The 20,550-nt window shown below is 28.9% G+C and overlaps 3 protein-coding genes and 2 long non-coding RNA genes across 9 annotated transcripts; 2 read left to right on the top strand and 3 right to left on the bottom strand.

Annotated features, from left to right (window-relative positions):
- The first annotated feature begins 18 nt into the window (after positions 1-18).
- Positions 19-6,527, top strand: LOC130444565 (integrator complex subunit 5). The gene is made up of 14 exons (XM_056779768.1): positions 19-365; positions 418-610; positions 715-840; positions 1,414-1,649; positions 1,707-1,842; positions 1,911-1,990; positions 2,065-2,209; positions 2,263-2,418; positions 2,699-2,960; positions 3,471-3,715; positions 3,812-4,017; positions 4,075-4,362; positions 4,431-4,742; positions 4,801-6,527. The coding sequence occupies exons 1-14, from the start codon at positions 132-134 to the stop codon at positions 5,026-5,028; spliced, it is 2,847 nt and encodes a 948-aa protein (XP_056635746.1). The 5' UTR covers positions 19-131; the 3' UTR covers positions 5,029-6,527.
- Positions 4,980-10,753, bottom strand: LOC130444569 (uncharacterized). Of its 5 annotated transcripts, none has more exons than XM_056779770.1 (8): positions 10,587-10,753; positions 9,911-9,997; positions 8,521-8,768; positions 8,067-8,331; positions 7,213-7,427; positions 6,562-6,831; positions 6,005-6,169; positions 4,980-5,952 (listed from the first exon to the last, which is right to left on the bottom strand). In XM_056779770.1, exons 1-8 carry the CDS (start codon positions 10,624-10,626, stop codon positions 5,677-5,679), a joined length of 1,566 nt encoding a protein of 521 aa, XP_056635748.1. In that variant the 5' UTR covers positions 10,627-10,753; the 3' UTR covers positions 4,980-5,676. The 5 variants fall into 5 exon arrangements, with proteins under 5 accessions (XP_056635748.1, XP_056635751.1, XP_056635749.1 ...); XM_056779773.1 differs by having other exon boundaries at positions 4,980-5,909; XM_056779771.1 differs by lacking the exons at positions 9,911-9,997; positions 10,587-10,753 and adding exons at positions 8,945-9,048; positions 9,425-9,554.
- LOC130444570 (uncharacterized) lies at positions 8,340-12,650 on the top strand. The gene is made up of 3 exons (XR_008909974.1): positions 8,340-8,597; positions 8,665-11,315; positions 12,575-12,650. It is a non-coding gene; the product is annotated as an uncharacterized LOC130444570 (long non-coding RNA).
- LOC130444566 (A-kinase anchor protein 10, mitochondrial) lies at positions 12,460-14,720 on the bottom strand. Its single transcript, XM_056779769.1, has 3 exons — positions 14,531-14,720; positions 14,323-14,478; positions 12,460-14,150 (listed from the first exon to the last, which is right to left on the bottom strand). Exons 1-3 carry the CDS (start codon positions 14,562-14,564, stop codon positions 12,670-12,672), a joined length of 1,671 nt encoding a protein of 556 aa, XP_056635747.1. The 5' UTR covers positions 14,565-14,720; the 3' UTR covers positions 12,460-12,669.
- A 4,617-nt stretch (positions 14,721-19,337) lies between these two features.
- On the bottom strand, positions 19,338-20,011 carry LOC130443725 (uncharacterized). Its single transcript, XR_008909873.1, has 3 exons — positions 19,874-20,011; positions 19,732-19,811; positions 19,338-19,371 (listed from the first exon to the last, which is right to left on the bottom strand). It is a non-coding gene; the product is annotated as an uncharacterized LOC130443725 (long non-coding RNA).
- Between the last annotated feature and the right edge of the window lie 539 nt (positions 20,012-20,550).

Genomic DNA, 20,550 nt, shown 5'->3' with positions numbered 1-20,550 from the left:
ACTTAAATATTTGACAAAAGTATCCAAAACGTTGACAGAATAAATAATAACAAATTTTATGGTTAGAAATGAAAAAATATCGCCGATAATATTATTTTTATAGTTAGCAAGCTATAGTGAAAATTATCTAAATGTCGCAGAATAATATAACTACCGTAGTTAGAACTGCGCCACAACAAGACTTGATGAATGAATTGAATTTTTTCTTAAAAGGTGTAACGAAGAAAGAACTATGTAATGAAATTGATTTGACTAAGTCTGCACTAATTCTTTTAAAATGCCTACCTTCTACTAAAATAGCCGTTTTAGAATATCTTTGTAGCGTCTTTGAAAACGCGGCAAAAATATATATACAAGCTCTTGAGGTAAACAACAACAACGAAATATAAAGGTATAATCTATCTTATATTATTTTAGACTGAAATAAATACAGGAAAAGCGCCGCTTTCTTCAGAAGATGATGAATTGATAGTATCAGATATACATTCGGTTCTTTCGACTTTAATTGCTGATAATCCAGTTGCTTGGGCACCTTTGATAAGTTCGTGGTCATTAGAATTACTCGGGGAAATTTCCAGCAAATATTCTGGGAGAGCACATTTTTCATCAAGTAGGCATAATACTGTTATATTCAATTTGTGTTGTTATATATTAAAAGTATCCATTTGATTGAGTAAAAAAATGTTCTCATAAACAAAATTATTTTTTTTTTAGATTTAAATGAAACTTTACAATTATGGATGAGCTGTAGAGGAACTAGAACATTGATGGATATCAATACAAAATGTTTATCTAGTCTCATCCATTCTAATACAGAAGCATGTATTAGTGCGCTTTTAGGTATGCAATACCTGGTTCATTGTTGTTTGATTATTGATGTAATAAAAAATGGAATGCAAAAAATTTAAACTTGGTTTATATTATATAATGGTTGATGGAAAAATGAAAATTGTCCATATATTGTAAAATACTGTTAAATCTATAAACAAGTGTAGTATGATTATTTCCATACTAGGAAATGAAATTGAAATATTTAATAACTTTGAATGAAAAATCACAGAGTAAAATAATAGTAAATGAAGATATGTTGTTTTTTAACCTTATACAAACTTTATCAAAATAATATTTCATATTATTTTTAATTAATAATTTTCCATTGACTTTGTAACATTATTATGTTCGATATTTTATTTTGTGCACCTGTTAATTACTTAGTGATGGTTCAATTGCTTCCATTTAATGATATTATTCAATTGATGTTATCCAATGTTGGAAATAACTATTATAAAATTCAAGAGACTCAACTCTAAAATATCATTAACTTGAACATCCAATGCTGTATTATCTCGCAAAAGTTTTTCATATTTTTTATAAAAAGATTTTTATTGAACAGTTGTTTTAAAATACTTGTAGATACTTCTGTGAAACATTCACCACATTTTGATTGGGTTGTCGCTCATGTTGGTAGTTGTTTTCCCAATACAGTGATAACAAGAGTATTGTCTGTTGGTCTGAAAGATTTCTGCCAAAATAAATCCTATGATCAAGAATGTAATGCACCAAAATTAAAGTCTGTTGTTGGTATATTAGGCCATTTAGCCGGTAGCCACGTAGAAGATATTAGAAAAGCAATTTTGGATATGTTTGTTGTAAGTTTTACCATTGCTATATTATACATTCAGATATTAATGTAATCATTATTTTAGTGGAGCCTTAGGGAAACATTACAAGACACAGATATAGAAAGATTACAGAAAAAAGCGACTGTGCCATATATTCTACAACTAATATATCTGTCATCAACATTGCTTTCTTCAATTTGTATTGATATTAGAAATTTTTGTAAGTATTTATTTATTCATGTATTTATCTTGAATTTATGTATTAATAAATATTATTGTTTTTTTTAGTGACGGTAGATGTTATTGTGAGGCTGTATTATTTTGTTGAAAATTGGTGTAAATATTTTGGAACACCAGAAGCTCTAGAGGTAAATTATATAATTGAGAAAATATTTTTTTTGTTAAGTTAAATATGTTGGCAAAAATTTTCATTTTGTCGTAGGAATTAGTGACATCTTTAATCCTTCGTTGTGAGAATAATGGTATTCAGCTAATAAAGCTCATGTTTGAATGCATATTAATAGACAATATTAAAACAAATGAAGAGATTAAAAATGAAATAGTAGATAAAACCAAAGATCTTCTTAGTAAGTTGTCAACATAACATCTGTGATAAAATTGAAATTATGTCTTATTTTAGCGATTGTATTACAAGAAATGGAGGAATCTATTAGACATAACAATGCAGTTGGTCTTATTCAGTCTTTGTCAAAGGAAAGTACAGAATTGGTACAGATGCTACTGAGTACGGAAAAAGTTATATCCGATACTGCCGCACAAATTGTTGTACTATTAGGTAGGTTAGTAAAATTAATTGTAGTACTTTTTGAGCGCTTCACAAAAATGTTTTTCATAGATTTTGATCAAAGGAAATTTAGAATTATTTGCTTGTTGAATTACTGAAGCAAATTAGACATTATTATTGCGAGTGTTGATGTAGTAAAAGGTCTAAGATATTGCAATTATTTCTTTTTCTATTAGTTTGATTTTTTCTATTGAAATGTATATTGAAAATCTCCAAATTCTAAAATTTATTTTATAATGATCTATTTATATTTAATATTCACTCATTTCAGGTCATCTTTACCCATCATTGTTGATAACAATCATTCAATGTTTATTGAAATCATCTACTACTGATAACCAGTTGATTTTACTGATAAAAATTTTAACAAATGATCTTATTGACAAAACAGCGTTGCCCTATTCAGAAAAAGGAGGACATTTTTCTGTTGTAGTTGAACAAATATTAAATCGTAATATTCAAAAGTTTTGTACATCAAATGAAGAAAATTTAGATTTATCCCAAATGTGGCATAATCTTTTGAAAATGTTAAGGTGAGATTATATTGTTATTTATAAACTTGTTTTGTGATTAATACTCACATTTTAAATAATTTTTTCAATGTATATCTTAAATCTCAGCATTAATTGTAACATTGTAGCCGCCAGCATTATTTTCTATATTAAAACTGGAACTTTACAGGCCAAACGTTTATTTTAATTTAATCAAGTCCTAAAGTCCTCATGTCTTATATTTGCTCCTAAGTTTCGCTCGCTATATTATACTGTGGGATATTATCCTTGAACCAAAATTGAGAATGGGTCCCAATATATTTACCTGTGGTTTCTATTTGTAGTGGATTGATTTTTTCCGTTATTCCTGAAGAATATTTGCTATATAGAATGTCAGTAATTTTCAATTTTTGATTGAATTGTTTAGTTTATAGATCAAGCCTTCATGATTTTAAAAATAACAGTATTGGGTGTAGTTGTACATGATTTATTTGTCATTAAACATATGTTTTTTAATGTAGTATTAATAAAGTTTTTTCTTAATTACTAAAGGTGGGAAAAAAGTGACAAAGCTCCTATCTTGAAATCTAGAATAATTACAAGGTCTTTGGAAGCCAACTTGACAAATTTAACTGCTTTATTGAGCAATGAAGTATTGCATATGCATGTTATAGCAGATATATTGGATACCATGGAAATACCTGTATTAAATGCTTCATACAATCCACCAATAGCAGTGGTTTTAAATTTGACTCAATCAACTGTAAACTATTTCTTTGCCTGTTGTAAGGACAATGGTAAGAATACACACAAATATTTATGTACAAAATTATATTATCAATCACTTTTATATCAAATCTGCAATGAGATAATTAACTAATTCATACTTTTAGGTACTGCTTCAAAGTTGAAGGGATATAAAAAAGTAAACAACATACTTAAACGATTGTGTTTATATTCTAAGGTTGCTAAAGTATTAGCTCTTAGAGAGCTATTGGAAAGAGCTTTATTTCGTTGTGATAATATTCTGTTTGGTGCTAAGATTAATGAGATAGATAACGACAATGAAAAAATGCTTCTGAAGCAAAATAAAAAAATTGTATGTTGAATATGGGTAACTATTTCTTATTAATACAATAGATTAATTTATTTTTAGAGCAAAACTATACCTCTTACAAAACATTCTACTGTTTTCAATGGTGGTATAATTGGTACGGGTAAAAGAAAGTCTGTAACATATGACACACTTCCCTCTCAGACAATAGCGCATAATAAGATTCAATTAATAAATGCCATCAAAGCTTGTTGCGCTTTACCAGATGAACACAAATATACAGATATGTCTTGGGATAGTATGACGCTTTTATCATTATTATTGGTACAATTTGTGAGTCCTGATGTTATGTACAACGGATTACCATGGCCAGAGGAGGAATTTTCAAAGGTAAAATACTAATAAATCCGCATTCGATTTTTTAAATTAATATGAAATTTCTATTATCTACGTACTAGGTAACAATGGAAAGAGATTTATTTATTAGAAGACTTTTTACTAATACACCACTCCTTTGGGATATACTTAGTTTTGTAGCAGTTTATCGTCCAGCAGTTTGTTATTGTTCAGTATTAATAAGGGCTTTAACGGCCACTTTGATAAATCAGTGGAAGAGTATGGGTGAACAAAGTAAAGACGACGATTCTGAAAATTATAAAAATTTAATGTACACAACAATTCAGTTAATAGATATAATGGCACTGGGGCAACTTCTACCACCTCCTCTGTCTAGTATCCGAGATGTTTTACCATATCTAAAGTCCTTCGAGGTAACTTATCTTTTGAGATGGTTTGTATTTATCAGATTACATAATTTATGTTTTTCAGATTGTTGCTGTTCTGAGAGAATGCGTTTGGTGTTATTTGAGAGATCATATTCCCTCTCCCGCATTATTTGGTTGTGATTCTAATGGAGTTCATTGGAGAGATCCCATCATCGCTAGACCGCCGGACATTTATACAAATACTCTAAGGATTATAATGCAGAGGAATATAAAGTCTTTAGGTCATATGTATGCACAGATGTTTATTAATGTACCTTCACATGAATCCTAGTTGTTTAAATTGGAATATAATTTATAATTTTAGTATTAGATTTATTATTTAAATCAATGCGTTTTATATTTTTTTTTTCTCTTTTACTCATTTTGTTCTAGAAGGATTCTTTGACGAAAAACTAAATATTGCACACAAATAAATATTTAAAGTTTGAGCCACTAACCAAATAGAAAATCTATTTCAGCACAATTTTTTTCAAGTTAAGAATCACATAACAGATTTAAGCGAGAAAAGTTTTCTACTTAGTTACACTGGAATGAAATGTTAAACTTAAACTAAGATATAATAGATTTCATTGTGAAATCGTTAAAAACTCTTGTATCAGACGGTCTTTTACATGTTGTTATATTTAAGCTTGTTTTTAAGCTCTTTTTACTTATTAGTTTAAGCGGTCTCTTTTGTGTATGGTATTTGTGATTATATATATAGAAAGTATTTTGCAATAAGTAAAAGTGTTTTGATCCTTTTAATCGTACCTAAACTTGTAAAGATAACGTTCAATAATAAGCTTCGGAAATTTTTGTATGGATAAATGTTTGAAAATCTTCTCTAATATATCACGTCACAATAAAAATATTTAAATATTTACAAATTGATCCGAAAAACATTTAAAACTCAACTTTTCATATAAATATGTCTATATATTTAGTAATCGTGTAAATTAATGTCTAATCTTTTAAATTCTTCATCTTCTAAGAATCTCCATTTGTATCCCAAAATTTGCGATACTTCTTTTTCGACCGATTCATACGTCTGACTATTAGTTTCCAACCAAAAATAAAATTCGTCAGTCCAATCGGGTTTCGGTTTCCAGTCAGTTTCTATTATCACAGCGTCACCACGAATATATAAACGTTTTAAATTCCTTCCGTAATAAGCTAAAAGCAAAACCGTACAAGTTGATATCCTCTCAGTAATTATCTGAAATAAATAAAACGATAGAATCAGATGAAACTAATATAAATACACTTACCAACATAGATAAATATGTGCATTGTTGAACTAACATTACTAAATTCTCGTCCGCTCTTTCGGTAATTAATTTTGATTGTTTGAACATAGGTATATTTTTGTGACCGTAAATTCTTAAATCATTTCCATAAAAATCTATAGCTGTCACTATCGCATCCAGTTTCACCTATAAATAATAATATACATAATACGCTCAAACAAATACGGGAATATAATTTTCTTTGAGGTTCGGCCCTAATTACATATTATAAAAATTATATACTCTCGAACACGTAAATTAATTCACGGTCTTATTTCATTTATTAATGGACGTTACAGGTACGAAACTGATTGTTCTGCAGAAAGGACTGCTGTTGCTCTTACGAATGCAGTTCGTGTCGCTACTGTAAATAAATATGTACAGCAGTAGTCGTAATAGATTTATGTTTTATGTGAAAAAATTTAAATGAAAAGAAATTTATAATAGTTAATATTTATAATGTGAACGTATTTTTGAATAAAAATATGAAAAAGAAAATTTATTCTAATTGTAAGAATATAATTTCAAACTTTACTTACCCCAATCTGTGGAGAATCGTAAGTTATTGACCTAACAGGAGCATTTTCTTGCCAAATCATAGTTTTTGTGTCAATGCTTTCAATTTCCAAATGTACGTTCAAAGAATTATTATCTGTGCGGCATTTTTTCCAGCTACGTGAAGAAACGGGCATTATATTGATTTTATCAGAAGTATATTTATTTTGAACTATATGTAAGTGCTTTAGTTTAGTATATCCGAGTAGTTCTACTAAGTTATCTCCTAGATTTTGAGGACTTATATGCAATTCCTATCAAAATAAAAAATATATTTTCAAATTAATATTGCAAAACAACTATGATAATGTATAAAAAATTTGTCCACTACAACAACGGTAAACCCAGTTTGATGAGAAAACAATATTTTAAAAACATTGATACCTACTGATGTTTGAATAAATGAGACGTATGTAAAAATGTGAAAACTGGATCATTTATTAATTAAAATCCTTTACAGCCAATATTAAAAAGTTAATGGAACAAGTTAGACCATCATTGGAATATGCAAAATTTAAAATAAAAATTGTAACTTCCCTAAAACTACAATTTCAATTGAAATGAATTTTATATGCATTAAATCTGTGTAAAGGATTCTATTTTTTAATGCGATACTTTCGACAAAAGAAAATTACCTTCAGATTTAAAAATACTCCAACATGTAAAAGCTCATATTGTACTTTGGTGGTATTAATAAGGAACAACGTTCTTAGGGTTAAACAACGAGATTCACATACTTCGTCTAAAAGATACTGTGCCTCGGTGGGATCAAGCATCAAATCAATCAATTGTAAATTTTCCAACTTTTTTAAATTACCCATCAACCTTTTAATAGCTTGAAGTATTTTGCCTAAATAGTGAGAAGAAAAAAAATAAGTAAGTTTTGAGTGAAATTTTCACTATGATTCATAATGACCGTTACACAAAATATGAAAAAAAAATTAATGTTAAACATAAAGACTATTTATTTGTCTACCAGTTGCGCAACTAAAAAGTTCTGTTGAACCATACGTTCGAAGAGCTACAATGTAATTTAAATTCGTTAGTCACAGGTTCGTTCCAACACATCAAAAAACCGTTCTTGGTACGGTGATGATTCTGCGCAATAGAGATTACGTGTTCCAACCGGGCGATTACAGTTATACAAACGATTCTTATTTGTGTTCCAACTGACTTTCGTTTGTAAACCGTTACCGCGACGGTATTTTTGGTGAGAAGCGTGCTAAGCCGGAGATTGCGCAGAAAATATCTTCCGATATCCGTTTCAAGACCGGTTCAGACTACCAGGTTGGAACAAACCTAACTAAGTATCGAAAAGACCGTCCCTGAAGCGATTTATAAACGATACCTAAGTCGTTTGGAACGCAAAACAGAATCATATGTATAACGGTAAACGCCCGGTTGGAACACGTAATCTCTAGTGCGCAGAATCGTCACCGTGCCAAGGACGATTTTTTGATGGGTTGGAACGAACCTATGAACAACTTACCACCAGTACCAAATAATCGATTTCGTTCGTTATCGTCTTCCTCCAATGTCATATCACACGGAAACGTAAATTTGAAAAATTTTATGTTGCTTCCAACGCCCAATTCTACATTTTCTTTCTGTTCCCTTTGTTCCGTGTACCAGGAAATCATGTTCATGAATTCGTAGAGATTGTAAAAATTCAACATTGGTTTTATAGTCAAGTGTTTGAAATGTTTTCCAAATCCTGCAAGACAAGCTTGACAACGAACGTGGTCTAAAACATACTAAAAAAATCGATTATTTGGGTTATCCGACAAAAGACGAAAGAAAGAAATGATTTTACAAAATCCTGCGTGATGATTGGATAATCAAAAGTAAATATATAAATCGAGCCCTTTTCGTTTGATCTCCAAAATTTGTGACGTCAAAGTTATTGAATATTATTGAAAAAACACCAAAAACAAAATGTTTACCTGCCATCCACTGTAGTAATTGAATCTGCTTCTGGTCAGTGTGTTATCTCTTAAAACAAAACGATTCCATACGTAAGGTAAGCGAAAAGCTCTATACCAATTTCGACAAACTAAACTAGCATAATATTTCTCTCTTATTTCTAGATAGGAAAAAATTTCTTCCAGCAAAAGATCAGGAAGTTCCGACCATTTTGAATATTCCTTATTTTCTTCATCGTCCGAAACATTTTCGATATCGATGTAAACAGCTAAAATGTTTACATTATAATTTTTGCTCATATATTTTCGACGAATATATGTAGAATCTTAACAATTTATTTTGGGAATTACAAGTATTATTGCATGCTATTATATCACAATTTTGACGATTACTTTTTGTTAACGTATTGGTTAAAGCGAAACACAACAAGCTGTTAATAAATACCTTCTGGGCTTGTAATTTTTTCCCCGTACCTCTCTGCCCATAGTTCAGGTTTAAGGTTATGTCTTTTTGATTGTGACCACATATTAAAAATACAATTTACAAACCTACAATGTAAGTTGTATTAATAAAATGCACTCATAAATACAGAACAAACATTGTGGAGTCTATAACACAACTGAGACTCAAACGGCTCTAAGGTATGATGTGAAAAGTGAAGTATAAATATATGGTGTTTTCAACTTGAAAATGTCGCATCTTCATCTATATCTTTGCTTGGAAAACTAATTTTTATTTATCTTTTAAAAAAATCACTCACTTCGATCATTGTTACAAATCGTCGGGCATAGAGAATAATCTAAATCGTGTTTTTCACATAAAATTAATCTATAGATCTTAAAAATATTAACCTTGTTAATAGAAACAATTCAAAATTATTAGTATGAGAAATTTATTTAATTATAGCAAAAAAATATTCCTTACGTAATTAAATACAAGTAACGGTCAAAAAATATATAAAATTAACGACTTAAAAACTTCCTTATACGTTGTCGCTTTATATTTTACCTCTTTTATCAGAAAACATGTGTTTGCAATTAATACAATGTGCTACGGCCTTCTAAACAACAACCCAAGTACCAGAGGTCATAAAAACTGGTACTTTAACGCACGTGTTTTACAAGAAATATAAAATTTATTATTTCGAAAATAAGATTCATTTTTGGTTCGAAGGAATTAACAGTTTCTAGTCAAGTATTTTGTTTTAATATTGAATATCTATAACCTTTCCGTATCATGTTTTTGATAATCGTATATAAACTTTTGTTATTAACTTTGCAAAGATAATATGCAAGAAGAGACGAATTCAAATTAATGACGTGAATAACATTGAATAAATCCCAATACAACTAGTTGTTGTTCAAGTTGTGATGAAGACATTAAAAACAATCGCCCTAAAGAGTAGAGTACCTTTAGAACCGGTATTTTTTGAAGAGTATAACTTGTTATAAAGTATTTTCGAAAAGTTATGGTGTCTATCAGATTTGGTTGGATGAACTAAAAATATTTATAAGAAGATATATTAATAACAATAAAAATATCTACGAAAGAAACAAATATGAACTTTAATTTACTATGAAAAATGTATTACCAACGGTTAAATGGCTAAAAAGTCACATAATCCTGTTATATAAATCAAGTATAACAAAAAAATCAATTTTTTCCAATATCCTATGACAATGAAAATGCACACGTTATTTTTTTATTTCAAGATATATACGTTTTCATAGTTGAAACAGTACTAGTAGTATTTGAAGTTTTTTACCAATTGGTAAAAGTTGGTTAGGTAGTCAAATAGCGGAAAATAACATTAAAATATTTTGAATAATCTTTTTGGTTACAATATATATGGATATGCCCAATAATTCTACATTTTCAAATATTCGAGTTTGTTTGTTAGAATTTCTTAAAACATATTTTGACCCTGAGAACAACGAAACATATTTTAAAAATATCTTAGTAATCCGGCACCTGCTAATAATACATTTTGTTTATCTAATGAACCGACAAGATTGTGCTTCAAAAATAAGATACTGTATGTTAGTAAAGTATTTATTTGTGTTGTTTGTGATATGGGAACTCTTACCTTCATCGCTATCATCAACTTTCCAACACCCTTGATTCATTATTCAAACGAAAAATTATTATTACTTGAAATTTATTTCATATAGATATTTATGCAACAGACCTACTGCTAATTTCTCGTTCTAAAAATATACGGATAGGATGCGCGTTGTATCTTTTTGAAATGTTTTTTTTGGTACATTAGAATTTTATGAATACTCTAAACAACTTACACATTTTGTTTTGAATATGATACGGAGCTAAACAACGTTAACTTAAGTCGATTAACTTTGAGAAAGTAAATGGATTTTACGTATTTCATTCGGGAAAAATTACGTTTGACAACATCGCAATTTAAATTTTCTTCTATATTAATTGACTTTGTATTCTAACATCATGTACGCTAATATACATAAATATAGTTCAGTACAGTATTCTGAATAGAGACTTATAAAAATTGAGAGACAGAAAAATTTCAAATCAAATCATTTAATCGAAGTATCACATTCGATCTTGACTTAACAGAAACAAAAAAGCAAAATACAGAGTACAGTAAGGAAATAAGGAATAAGGTTATAAATTTGTACTTGAAATCAATTCCAAACAAAATCGGGAAAGAGTAACTAAGATAGTTTGGTCATAAAATATATGAAACACGAACTAAAGGTAGCAAGGAAAAACGAGGAACAGGATAGGAAATAATGGGAACAGCTGTGGATAAAGGAATCCACATAATGATACACCTCAACAGGTAAAAAAGCATCACCTGGATTAAGCCAAGCTTATTTCAAATATAGACTTTTCCTATTTATATAAATATAATTTATTCATACTATATTACAATCATATACTCATTAACAAAATTTTTAAATAATTAAATTATAATCTGCACATATTTACATATTATACAAAGTATATTTGCATATTTCCTAACAAAGCCGCGTTATTCATGGAAAATTTTTAATGAAATTTTTTAATATAAACAAAATTTTCCTGAAAATTGAATAATATATTATTTGAAATTGCTTTGATTTTAAATTTTAGAGTATATCTTTATGAATATAACCACAAATTCATATTTTAACAAATTTTATTACGTTCCTTGATCCAATGGTGTAGTTTTATTAAAACTTAATTTTTAAAGTTCAATATTATTAGTATAAGATTTTAATATATCTAAATATGGTTTGTATAAAAGAGATTTCCACTACTGTTTGTTTTTAAATAGCGGAATGCTTCACTTAAAATATAGTAACCTATGCAATAAAGAATAAAGTAGTCTCTAACTAAAATCAACACTTAATTGCTGTTATAAAGAAAAATGAAACATTCCATACTTCCATTGAAACAATGGAAGTAACTATATAATAGGGGAAATTTGTATGTACCGACAATACAAAGTTTCAGATTTTCTATCATATTATATGGTTCTAGATAGAGAAATGTTTTTAAAATGTCTGATCTTTTCAATCACTTTACTATTTTTCCATTCAAATCTATACAAAAGAATTAATCTTCTAGGTAATTAGAACGTTTGTGGTAATTTTCACATGAAAGATATTTCGAGAAAAGAAGTAAAAGTGCCATTCCAACAAATCGAAAATTTTGGATATTTCTGTTCTATGTTATTTAATGGCATCTTACAGATTCCTAATTATTAGATATTGTTGGTAAAATACATGAATACATTGAATATAAAAATTAGATGTGTTTTTAGAATTTTTAATATGTATATATATATATATATATATATATATATATATATATATATATATATATATATATTTATGCAATAAATATTTAGAAAAAAAATGTACATCTGGATATACGAATATTTTTAAAATTAAATTGAATATATTTTATGAAAGATACAAAGGGAAAACAGAAAATTAATATTAGTCAAATTAGTTTCCTTTAATATGGCACAATTTTTACTATTAATATAACCATATTAATTATTTTCTTTTCAATTATTATTATAATAAATTTGATAATGAATTTTAATTTTAGACTGAGGAATAAATTAGCTGATCTACTTCTGTATCCTTCATTCCATTTCAATAAAAAATATAAAAGATCAATTGATGCATTGATTAATTAACCAATCAATTATCCTGCTGTCTCAATGTAACATTTGTAATGTCCTTTACAATCATCTCTGCTACTTGCCATGCCATATCTTCTCTCTTCTTATCTTCATCATCTAAACTTATCACTTTTCTAAATAAATCTTTCAATTTAAACTGTTTCTTGTCTGGCTCTGGCTCAAAATCAGCTTCATATTTTCCCAACTCATTAACTCGACCTAAAGAGAGTCTATAGCATTTTTTTCTTTTCCAGAGAGCGTCGGGATCATATAATTCTCTAGTATCTATTGTCATGTCATTGGTTTTCTCACTTTTTCTAATATCTTCACAAGGTATCTCTAGAGCTAAAAATGTACTTTGACTAAAGCTCCTTTCACTACTACAATCTGATGCGGCATTACGGTATCTTTCAACATTCAAATAATCTACAGATTGTACCGTGTTTATTAAGTCAGAGAGGTATTTATAAAATAATTGTGAACTCAAAAATAACTTCAAGTAATTTTGTTCCAGTACTTTTTCAACTATTTTTAATGGTAAGTGAAAGCAATCAGGCATCAAGCCGGTTTCCCCACAAATGCTCTGTTCAACTGCCATCCTTACTTTATCACTAAATCCCAATGGGCAATGTGCTTGCAAAGAAAAATATTTATCATATAATACCACAGCATCAGTTTGTGCTTCGATAGGATCAAAAAAATCTTTTTGGTTGTTTAGCTGCTGCTGAAAGTTTGAAGCAGCTATCCAAAACTCTAATAAGCTCCGTTGATTTTCTTGCTCTAGAAATTCCATAAAATAAAACAAAGCAGTTTCATTATACAGTATATCATCTAGAATAACATTTCCGCTAGTTAACAAGTCAATTTGATATCTACAAAAGTAATCAGATCTTAAGAAAGTAAGATAGTAATCCTCCTGCATTATTTTGTAAACAAGATTCTGTACAGAATCGAAACAGTTAACTGACATCACTTTCTCTGTTATACAAATATTTTCCATGATTTCTTTTCTAATATCTTCTGTACATTTAATGTTACAAGATGCTTCTTGTGCAATATATTTTTTAAATATTGTTAAAGCCCTATCAATTATATTTTGTACATTTTTCTTTTCATTAATATTATAATCATCACTTTCTTCATCACAAATGTTATCACGAGGGGCTTTTCCTTCAGATATTGTATTATTTGATGAATAGTCACAAAGACTATTAGAATCTGCTGTATAAGAGTCACAATCTGTACTAACGGATAAACTATCATGGTCACCCTGACCATGTGGCACAATTGAATATGTGTTGAGTAATTTTGTATTTTGTGAATTGTGGTAGTTTCTTGATAATGATTTAAATGTTTGTATTTCTAACCAACAGTGTATGTAATCTGAGGCATTTCTGGATTCCATATAATGAATGTAATATTCAAGAGCATTTTTGTCCAATAACATATCTTCAAGTGTTCTTGATAACCGAGATTGTTCTTTGGTGGAGTCGTATTCCCCTAAAAAATTAAACAATTCACAATTTTACCATAATTAACACTTGTATTGATGATTAATCTTTACATTTTTCATAACCACTATAAATTACTGTCGTGTAAAACAAATATAAAAATATCAATAATCTATTTCAAATAATTACTTTTAATTAATCATATTATTTAGAATGCTTACCAATGTCAAATAATCCCTCATCATCAAATGAAGATAATGGTAAAATTGCATTTTTCCCATTAACATTTTTAAATGTATTCCCTTCAGATTCGGGTAAAACTGAGTTAAAGGTTGTTGGAGGATGAAGCGATACAACAGACAAGTGTTTTTGATGACCTAAAATTACCTCATAAACATAAATTATTTAAATAAATAACAACCTACATACCGTTTTTGTTGCCTTTTTTCAAAAACTGTAGCATTGTACATATTAATGGTGGATTGTCACTAAGCGTAAATATTTTTAACTTACAACCTTTTTCATTGTTTAAAATTATTTTCTGTTTTTATTTTTCTACATCGCATTTCATAAACAAACTTAATTCTAACATTATTCGTATGACACTTATTTCGTGTCTACTGTCAGAACTGTCATGTATTCATTAGTCGGACATAGATAAACCACAAGTTTTTTATTGCCATAAATGAAGCACAAACACACAAACAGTGTGTTTAGTATGAATATAACTATAAGTAATAGACGCATAGAGATATTACCATAGAGTAGGCATGCCTACAAGTGAGAGCGTCTCGCGAATGAAAAGAGAAAGAGAATCATTTATGTATTTCTATCTCTTTTTTTGTTGCGTAATGCGCATGCGTGTCTCTGATTCAACGGGCAACGGTAAAGTGCGTACACGAAATCTAATCAACGCGCATGCGCCATTAGACAGAGACAGCAATACATAAATTATTCTCTCTCTTTCTATCGGCCAGACGCTCCCACTTGTATGGGCGTCTTATAGCATGCCTACTCTATCTGTAATATCTCTATGAATAGACGTCTCACTAGCGATCTTACACCCTGTATACGATCCACTTTCCACATTGCTCAAGTCAAATTAACAATCTACTATTTGTTTGGAATCGCTTTTCACATATTTTATTTTTGATAGATAGATACTCATAATACATAATTAGCTATAGGGTTGTTACTAAATTAATAATAGAGTTTTTTGTTTCATAAAAAACTTTGTATGTCAAAGTTTCAAATATTTTTTTATTTGTTCGTAGGTAAGTAGGTAGAAGATAGTTTTTAGGGATTGTTATTCTACTTTTAGAATTCGTATGTTTATTTTATGGTCCAAATGTAATATTTACGATTGATATTTTGATAAATTGTGGAACCTTCTCATACCCTTTCTTTATCATTCAAAGAATTTACTTTTTTTTGCTGCATTTGTTATATCCAGAATATAAATGTGTTATTGACACAACAACACGTCCAGGCCAACCCTCTACCTACTTTTTTTGTTCCAAGAATCGATACTGAAATTATTAGATATCTTCGAAAACCAACCACCCCTATTTGTTTATTTAAGCAAACTTATATACCTCTTCTCGATAACACAAACAAAGATAAGAATGATGTTTTCTTTTGTAAATCGTATTCTGAATATACACAAAATTTAGCACTTGATAAAGGCTTTATTACTGCGTAGAAAATGAAACAGAAACTTTGAAACTTGAAATAAATTTAACACTGTCTAAATTCTACGTTCTTTCTTTACTTAATAAACATTTTCATGTACATACCTACCTGTAATCCCTAATTCGAAAAACGAAGATATATCGTAGAAAATTAGAAGTATATACCTAGTGTCCTAAACAGAAATACAAATTTTTTGCTACTCATACGTAAATTATCATTAAATTTAATGAACATTTGTTTAGGTTAGGAGATTAAGGATACTTTAAACTATTGATTGGTTATACTTGGCGTTTTCTTATTTCACAATAGGGTTTTCAAATATTCAAGATTTCCAATTAATTACATCACTTTAATTATTTGGATCGGAACAACATTTCCTATATGTAAAAGTTTCATATACCGACAAGATAAAAACTTTTCTCTCTACACTACTATTAAGTGAGAACTGTGTCAAATTGAAAATGTCGTTGGGACAATCCGGTACAGAAGACGCACGTGTTTAAGTAGCGCCTTTCATATCCGCAACACGTTATACGACTCGCATAGATAAACTAAAATTCTAATTTTTTGAAATGGAACCTCAATACTTTTACTTATTCTATGATTTTACGATTTTGTCGCCGTCTACCGAGCGATGCCGGAATCTATAAATAGTCTACCAGTTCTAAAAGTGTATGTATGATTGGTTGCCTCTTCTTAAGGGTATCCAAATATGATATTTTTAAAAACAATAATAAATAGGAAAGTATCGAAAAAAAAGCGCGTGGTTATATGTATTTTCTCATGAAGATTCCGAAAATTGTATTTACGCAGAATCAGTTAATTTACAAACAGAAAAATCAGTTAATTTACAACTTTTCTCTCATATTTTCATGAAAATATGATCTTAATTGTTTTTTTTTATTCCTTTTTTGTTCTTTTAGGAAAACATCGATGTTTGTCAATGTATTGAATAAACGTTTCTCAGCATGTAATTAGTTTTTTAAAAATACGTCGAAATTCAGTAACATAATTTGTGCCAATTCTAGTGGGAGACTAATTAATATATGTACTGGAAAATCGATCATTATATCAAGATTTAATTTAAAAAAATAACCGCCATAAAAATCCAGAGTTCTATGATTATTTGAAATTATCAAAAGCTCAAATTTTTCAAAACAATATTCTTCTAAATTTGTGAAAAAATGGGTTATCTCAAATTCTTTTTCTCAATGATTGTTGTTGTTTTGATATCTATATGCCTTTCCATTTGTAACCTTTTTGCTAAAGTTATTTTTGCTCACCTATTTTTTCTAGAGTCATTTTAATGAATAATCAGGTACCGATTAAATACAATTGACATTTATTTTTTCCTCAAATATATTTTCAAATAATATCTCACTTGCTGACGGAAATTTTATTAATCAAACTACATTTGTAAAGAACTTGAAATAAGAGTATCAATTTCACAATCAATTCTTAAAAACATTAAGATATCTACTATCTAACTTTATAATACAAGTTCAAAGTCAACAAATACAAACTAAGGTAGGTACTACAATAAAGTAAAATATATTAGCACTTCACCAGTGGCCTTTGGGGCAAAATATACATACACATATTGTTACAAGATATCACGAACAGTGTGACTCAGAATTCCTCGATAATTTTTTTAAAGATTGAGCTTTATTATATTATAACAATAATTGAATTGTTGTTTCAATAAATTTTTCAATAAAAACGCCAATATTGCTTATTCGCTTCTATTCTTTACAGAAAATTAAGTCTGAGTTATACCGCCGTCGATATACTGTTTGGAAGGATAGGGATAAAAATAAGGCAGTCAAAAAACTAGTTATCATGACATATACATGGCAAACTGTCCAAAATCAAATTATATTTTGGTACTTGTGTTAGTAATTATTGCAAATTATAATATCCTACAGGCATTACGCAATACGTTTTTCTTTTTTTTTTGTTTGTTGGGTCGTAGAACTATGGTTCCGTTATGATTTTTGGAAGATTGACTAGGGTTGAATGCACCTAAAACAAATATAAGTTAGATTAGTTTTTATTTTTCTAATTTGCCGACCGATAACACAACCGAAACGTGAGCTGTCTATGTAGTATGGCTAATTGAATAGTATAATAATTGATAAAAACAACTAATACTTATTTTGGTTCATCTAAAAAGTATTTTTAAATGAAATTTCTTCTACACGAAGAAAAGAAACAGAATTTCATCCAGAACTCTCAACTTCCAGGCTTGCTCGCAGTACTCTAAATCTGGAGTCGCCCAATGAAATCAGTCCAATGCCAGAAAAGGAACAAATTTGGAAATTGCTTCTAAAAGCATAATAAAATTTCGGTTATCTGTATTGCCACGGAACAAAAGACCACGGATAACTATAGATTTTATAGTTACCACAACTCTAAGGAACACATTGCGCCATTATTTTCTTCTAACTGCTCGAATATATTGTCCTCGCTTTTTTATTTCCAAAATACAAACTAGTTTCATGTACATTAAATCTTTCATATGCATGTTTCCAAAAAGACAAATAGTCTGAAAAATACAGATCCAAGTGACTTTGAGTAAAGTAAATAATTTCGAGAACCTTTTCTCCATTTAATTGTTTTATTTTAAATAGATCTTTATGTAAAAATCGATATCGATCATCGGCTTTTGATTTCGAAAAATTTTCATCCTCAATATTTTGTTCAAATTCAATTCATGAGAAATAGTCTTCAGTCTTCATTTACTAGCAATAGAGATGAATCATTTTTGAATTTGTGCTTTTAGATTTACTAGTGGAAATAGAATCTTCATGCGGAGGGACAGACAGCCAAACAGAATTTAGGTCATTTAAGAATGGGGAAGAAGTTTTATTAGTATCAGGAACAGTGTTACTATTATTAGTAGCTATTTGATGTTGCGTAATTAAATTGAGTTCTTCAACCACATTTTGCAAGGAATTCGATAAAGTATAATTAATAAGTTTTTATTTATACTCTTTATAAATGCATGTTTAATTAATACACTATACAAGATAGCTCAGATGTAATGTGAGAATATATAAAAATTTTAAATTCAGTAACTTTTAGTAAGTTTGATAAAGATAGCAGAATAGCTACACCTTCAATCAATCAAATGTTACATAGTGTATAACTTCTGCCCCACAGACTGCCTGACCCCCATGGCTCTATGTTAAATACGAAAACTATTTAGATGAAATTCTTGTGATTGATTTGGATCAATATTTATTAGATTTAAATATGGTGAAGTAAAACCACAAATAACATTCACTATTGCTCTTCTTTTACTTGACTCTTTGTGCAAATAACATTCAACGGGAAACATAATGTTGAGATTGAGATTACGAAATGATGATTTTTGTACCCAGTTATACTTACTGATGGTAAGAGCATCGTGAAATGTAGTGGTAGGTGTGAAATAATCACTATCTCGAGGATCTCGAAGTTCTGCAAGGCACTTTGACGCCAAATGTCTAAAAACAGCTGCTACATTGATATCTTCTTTCACGGATGTACGAATAAGTCGACACCCTAATGCACGGGTCAAAAGATCAGCTTCTTCTCTAAAATAAAAACAGAAAATAACTTGAATGAAATCTGAATAGAAACATATTACGATACTTATTTCTGTAGATTACATAAATAGCTAGAGAATATTCTAAATTATTTTTAAGTCTTCTATTTTGTTCTAAGTGTATTTGAACAGATGGAATTTTGGATTGAAATCCCTGATGTAAAATGTAAATGATTTGGCCCAGTGTATTACAAACAGAAGGTTTCGTTTTTTGTACTTTAACCAAAAAAAAACATGAATATTAACGAAAATAATTTAATATGTGGTATAATAGCTTGTGTAGGTGTTTTTATTTATAGATTTAATAGCACTGTAATTACTTAGGTATTTGAATCATTAAAATACTCACGGATTGACAACGCTTTGATCTAATAGATCGATTTTATTCTGTACAATCACAGTTGGAATCTCGCCACACTCGTTTTCTACCTGTAAACATAAAAATGGGAGTAAATAGTTAGGTTAGGTTAGGTTATAAATGTGGTTATTACTTTTTTCGCTGAAAGGTATCTAAATAGTAAATGCTACAATGAACAAAAGTACTGCTTGGCGTTTGATCAACGGATTTTTACGACAAGAAGCACTCATTATGAGAGGAAAGATATAAATGTTTGTGATGATATGATGCAGGTACTTTAATTGCTTTAATTTCAATCCAAAATGTCAAAAATGTGTAATTACAACATAAGTATACCACATTTACGAAGAATTCATAAAGCAAACAGAATTTATCTGTACAAAGTCAAAGTCACAGTTCGATCAATTATTAGAGAGCAATTTCAAAAATGTATTGAAAAATGTTCAGGTATAGGAGGAGGGATTTAATATGAAGTTTTCAACTTGAAAAGGAAATATATATATATAGGAAACAGGTAGGTTCATAACTTTAGTGAAAGTATTAATATGAATGATTTACTTTCTGTTTAATGTTTAAAAAAATACCAATATCTGTAGATACCATACTGATATCTAATTAGTCAGTCGTTTCAGTTAGTATTTCCGTGAAACAAAGAACTTTGATTGTGTTATGTTATTTTGTATTTTCATATGCAAATTATTATTATCCTCATTATGTTTCCCATGAAAAGCAGCCATTATTATTTATTAGCAAAAATATTACACGTCAGTGAACAAAGTGAATAAATAAAAGTATCAATTTTATAGTTCA

The sequence above is a fragment of the Diorhabda sublineata genome, chromosome 5, assembly GCF_026230105.1.
Source record: "Diorhabda sublineata isolate icDioSubl1.1 chromosome 5, icDioSubl1.1, whole genome shotgun sequence".
In the NCBI taxonomy this organism is placed as follows: Eukaryota; Metazoa; Arthropoda; class Insecta; order Coleoptera; family Chrysomelidae; genus Diorhabda; species Diorhabda sublineata.
Note: the sequence above shows the minus strand (reverse complement) of the source record. Positions and strands in the feature narration are given on the sequence as shown.

Excerpts from the sequence above, each read along its gene's own strand:
- LOC130444565 (XM_056779768.1), top strand. The coding sequence starts at position 132 with ATGTCGCAGAATAATATAACTACCGTAGTTAGAACTGCGCCACAACAA. Across the intron at positions 3,716-3,811 it reads TGCCTGTTGTAAGGACAATG|GTACTGCTTCAAAGTTGAAG; the intron begins GTAAGAATACAC and ends TCATACTTTTAG. Across the intron at positions 4,743-4,800 it reads CATATCTAAAGTCCTTCGAG|ATTGTTGCTGTTCTGAGAGA; the intron begins GTAACTTATCTT and ends TATGTTTTTCAG.
- LOC130444569 (XM_056779770.1), bottom strand. The coding sequence starts at position 10,626 with ATGAATCAAGGGTGTTGGAAAGTTGATGATAGCGATGAAG. Across the intron at positions 9,998-10,586 it reads AGTTGATGATAGCGATGAAG|TTCATCCAACCAAATCTGAT; the intron begins GTAAGAGTTCCC and ends AAATATTTTTAG. Across the intron at positions 8,769-9,910 it reads AAAAAATACCGGTTCTAAAG|CTGTTTACATCGATATCGAA; the intron begins GTACTCTACTCT and ends TAAACATTTTAG.
- LOC130444566 (XM_056779769.1), bottom strand. The coding sequence starts at position 14,564 with ATGCTACAGTTTTTGAAAAAAGGCAACAAAAACG. Across the intron at positions 14,479-14,530 it reads GAAAAAAGGCAACAAAAACG|GTCATCAAAAACACTTGTCT; the intron begins GTATGTAGGTTG and ends AGGTAATTTTAG. Across the intron at positions 14,151-14,322 it reads TGAGGGATTATTTGACATTG|GGGAATACGACTCCACCAAA; the intron begins GTAAGCATTCTA and ends TTAATTTTTTAG.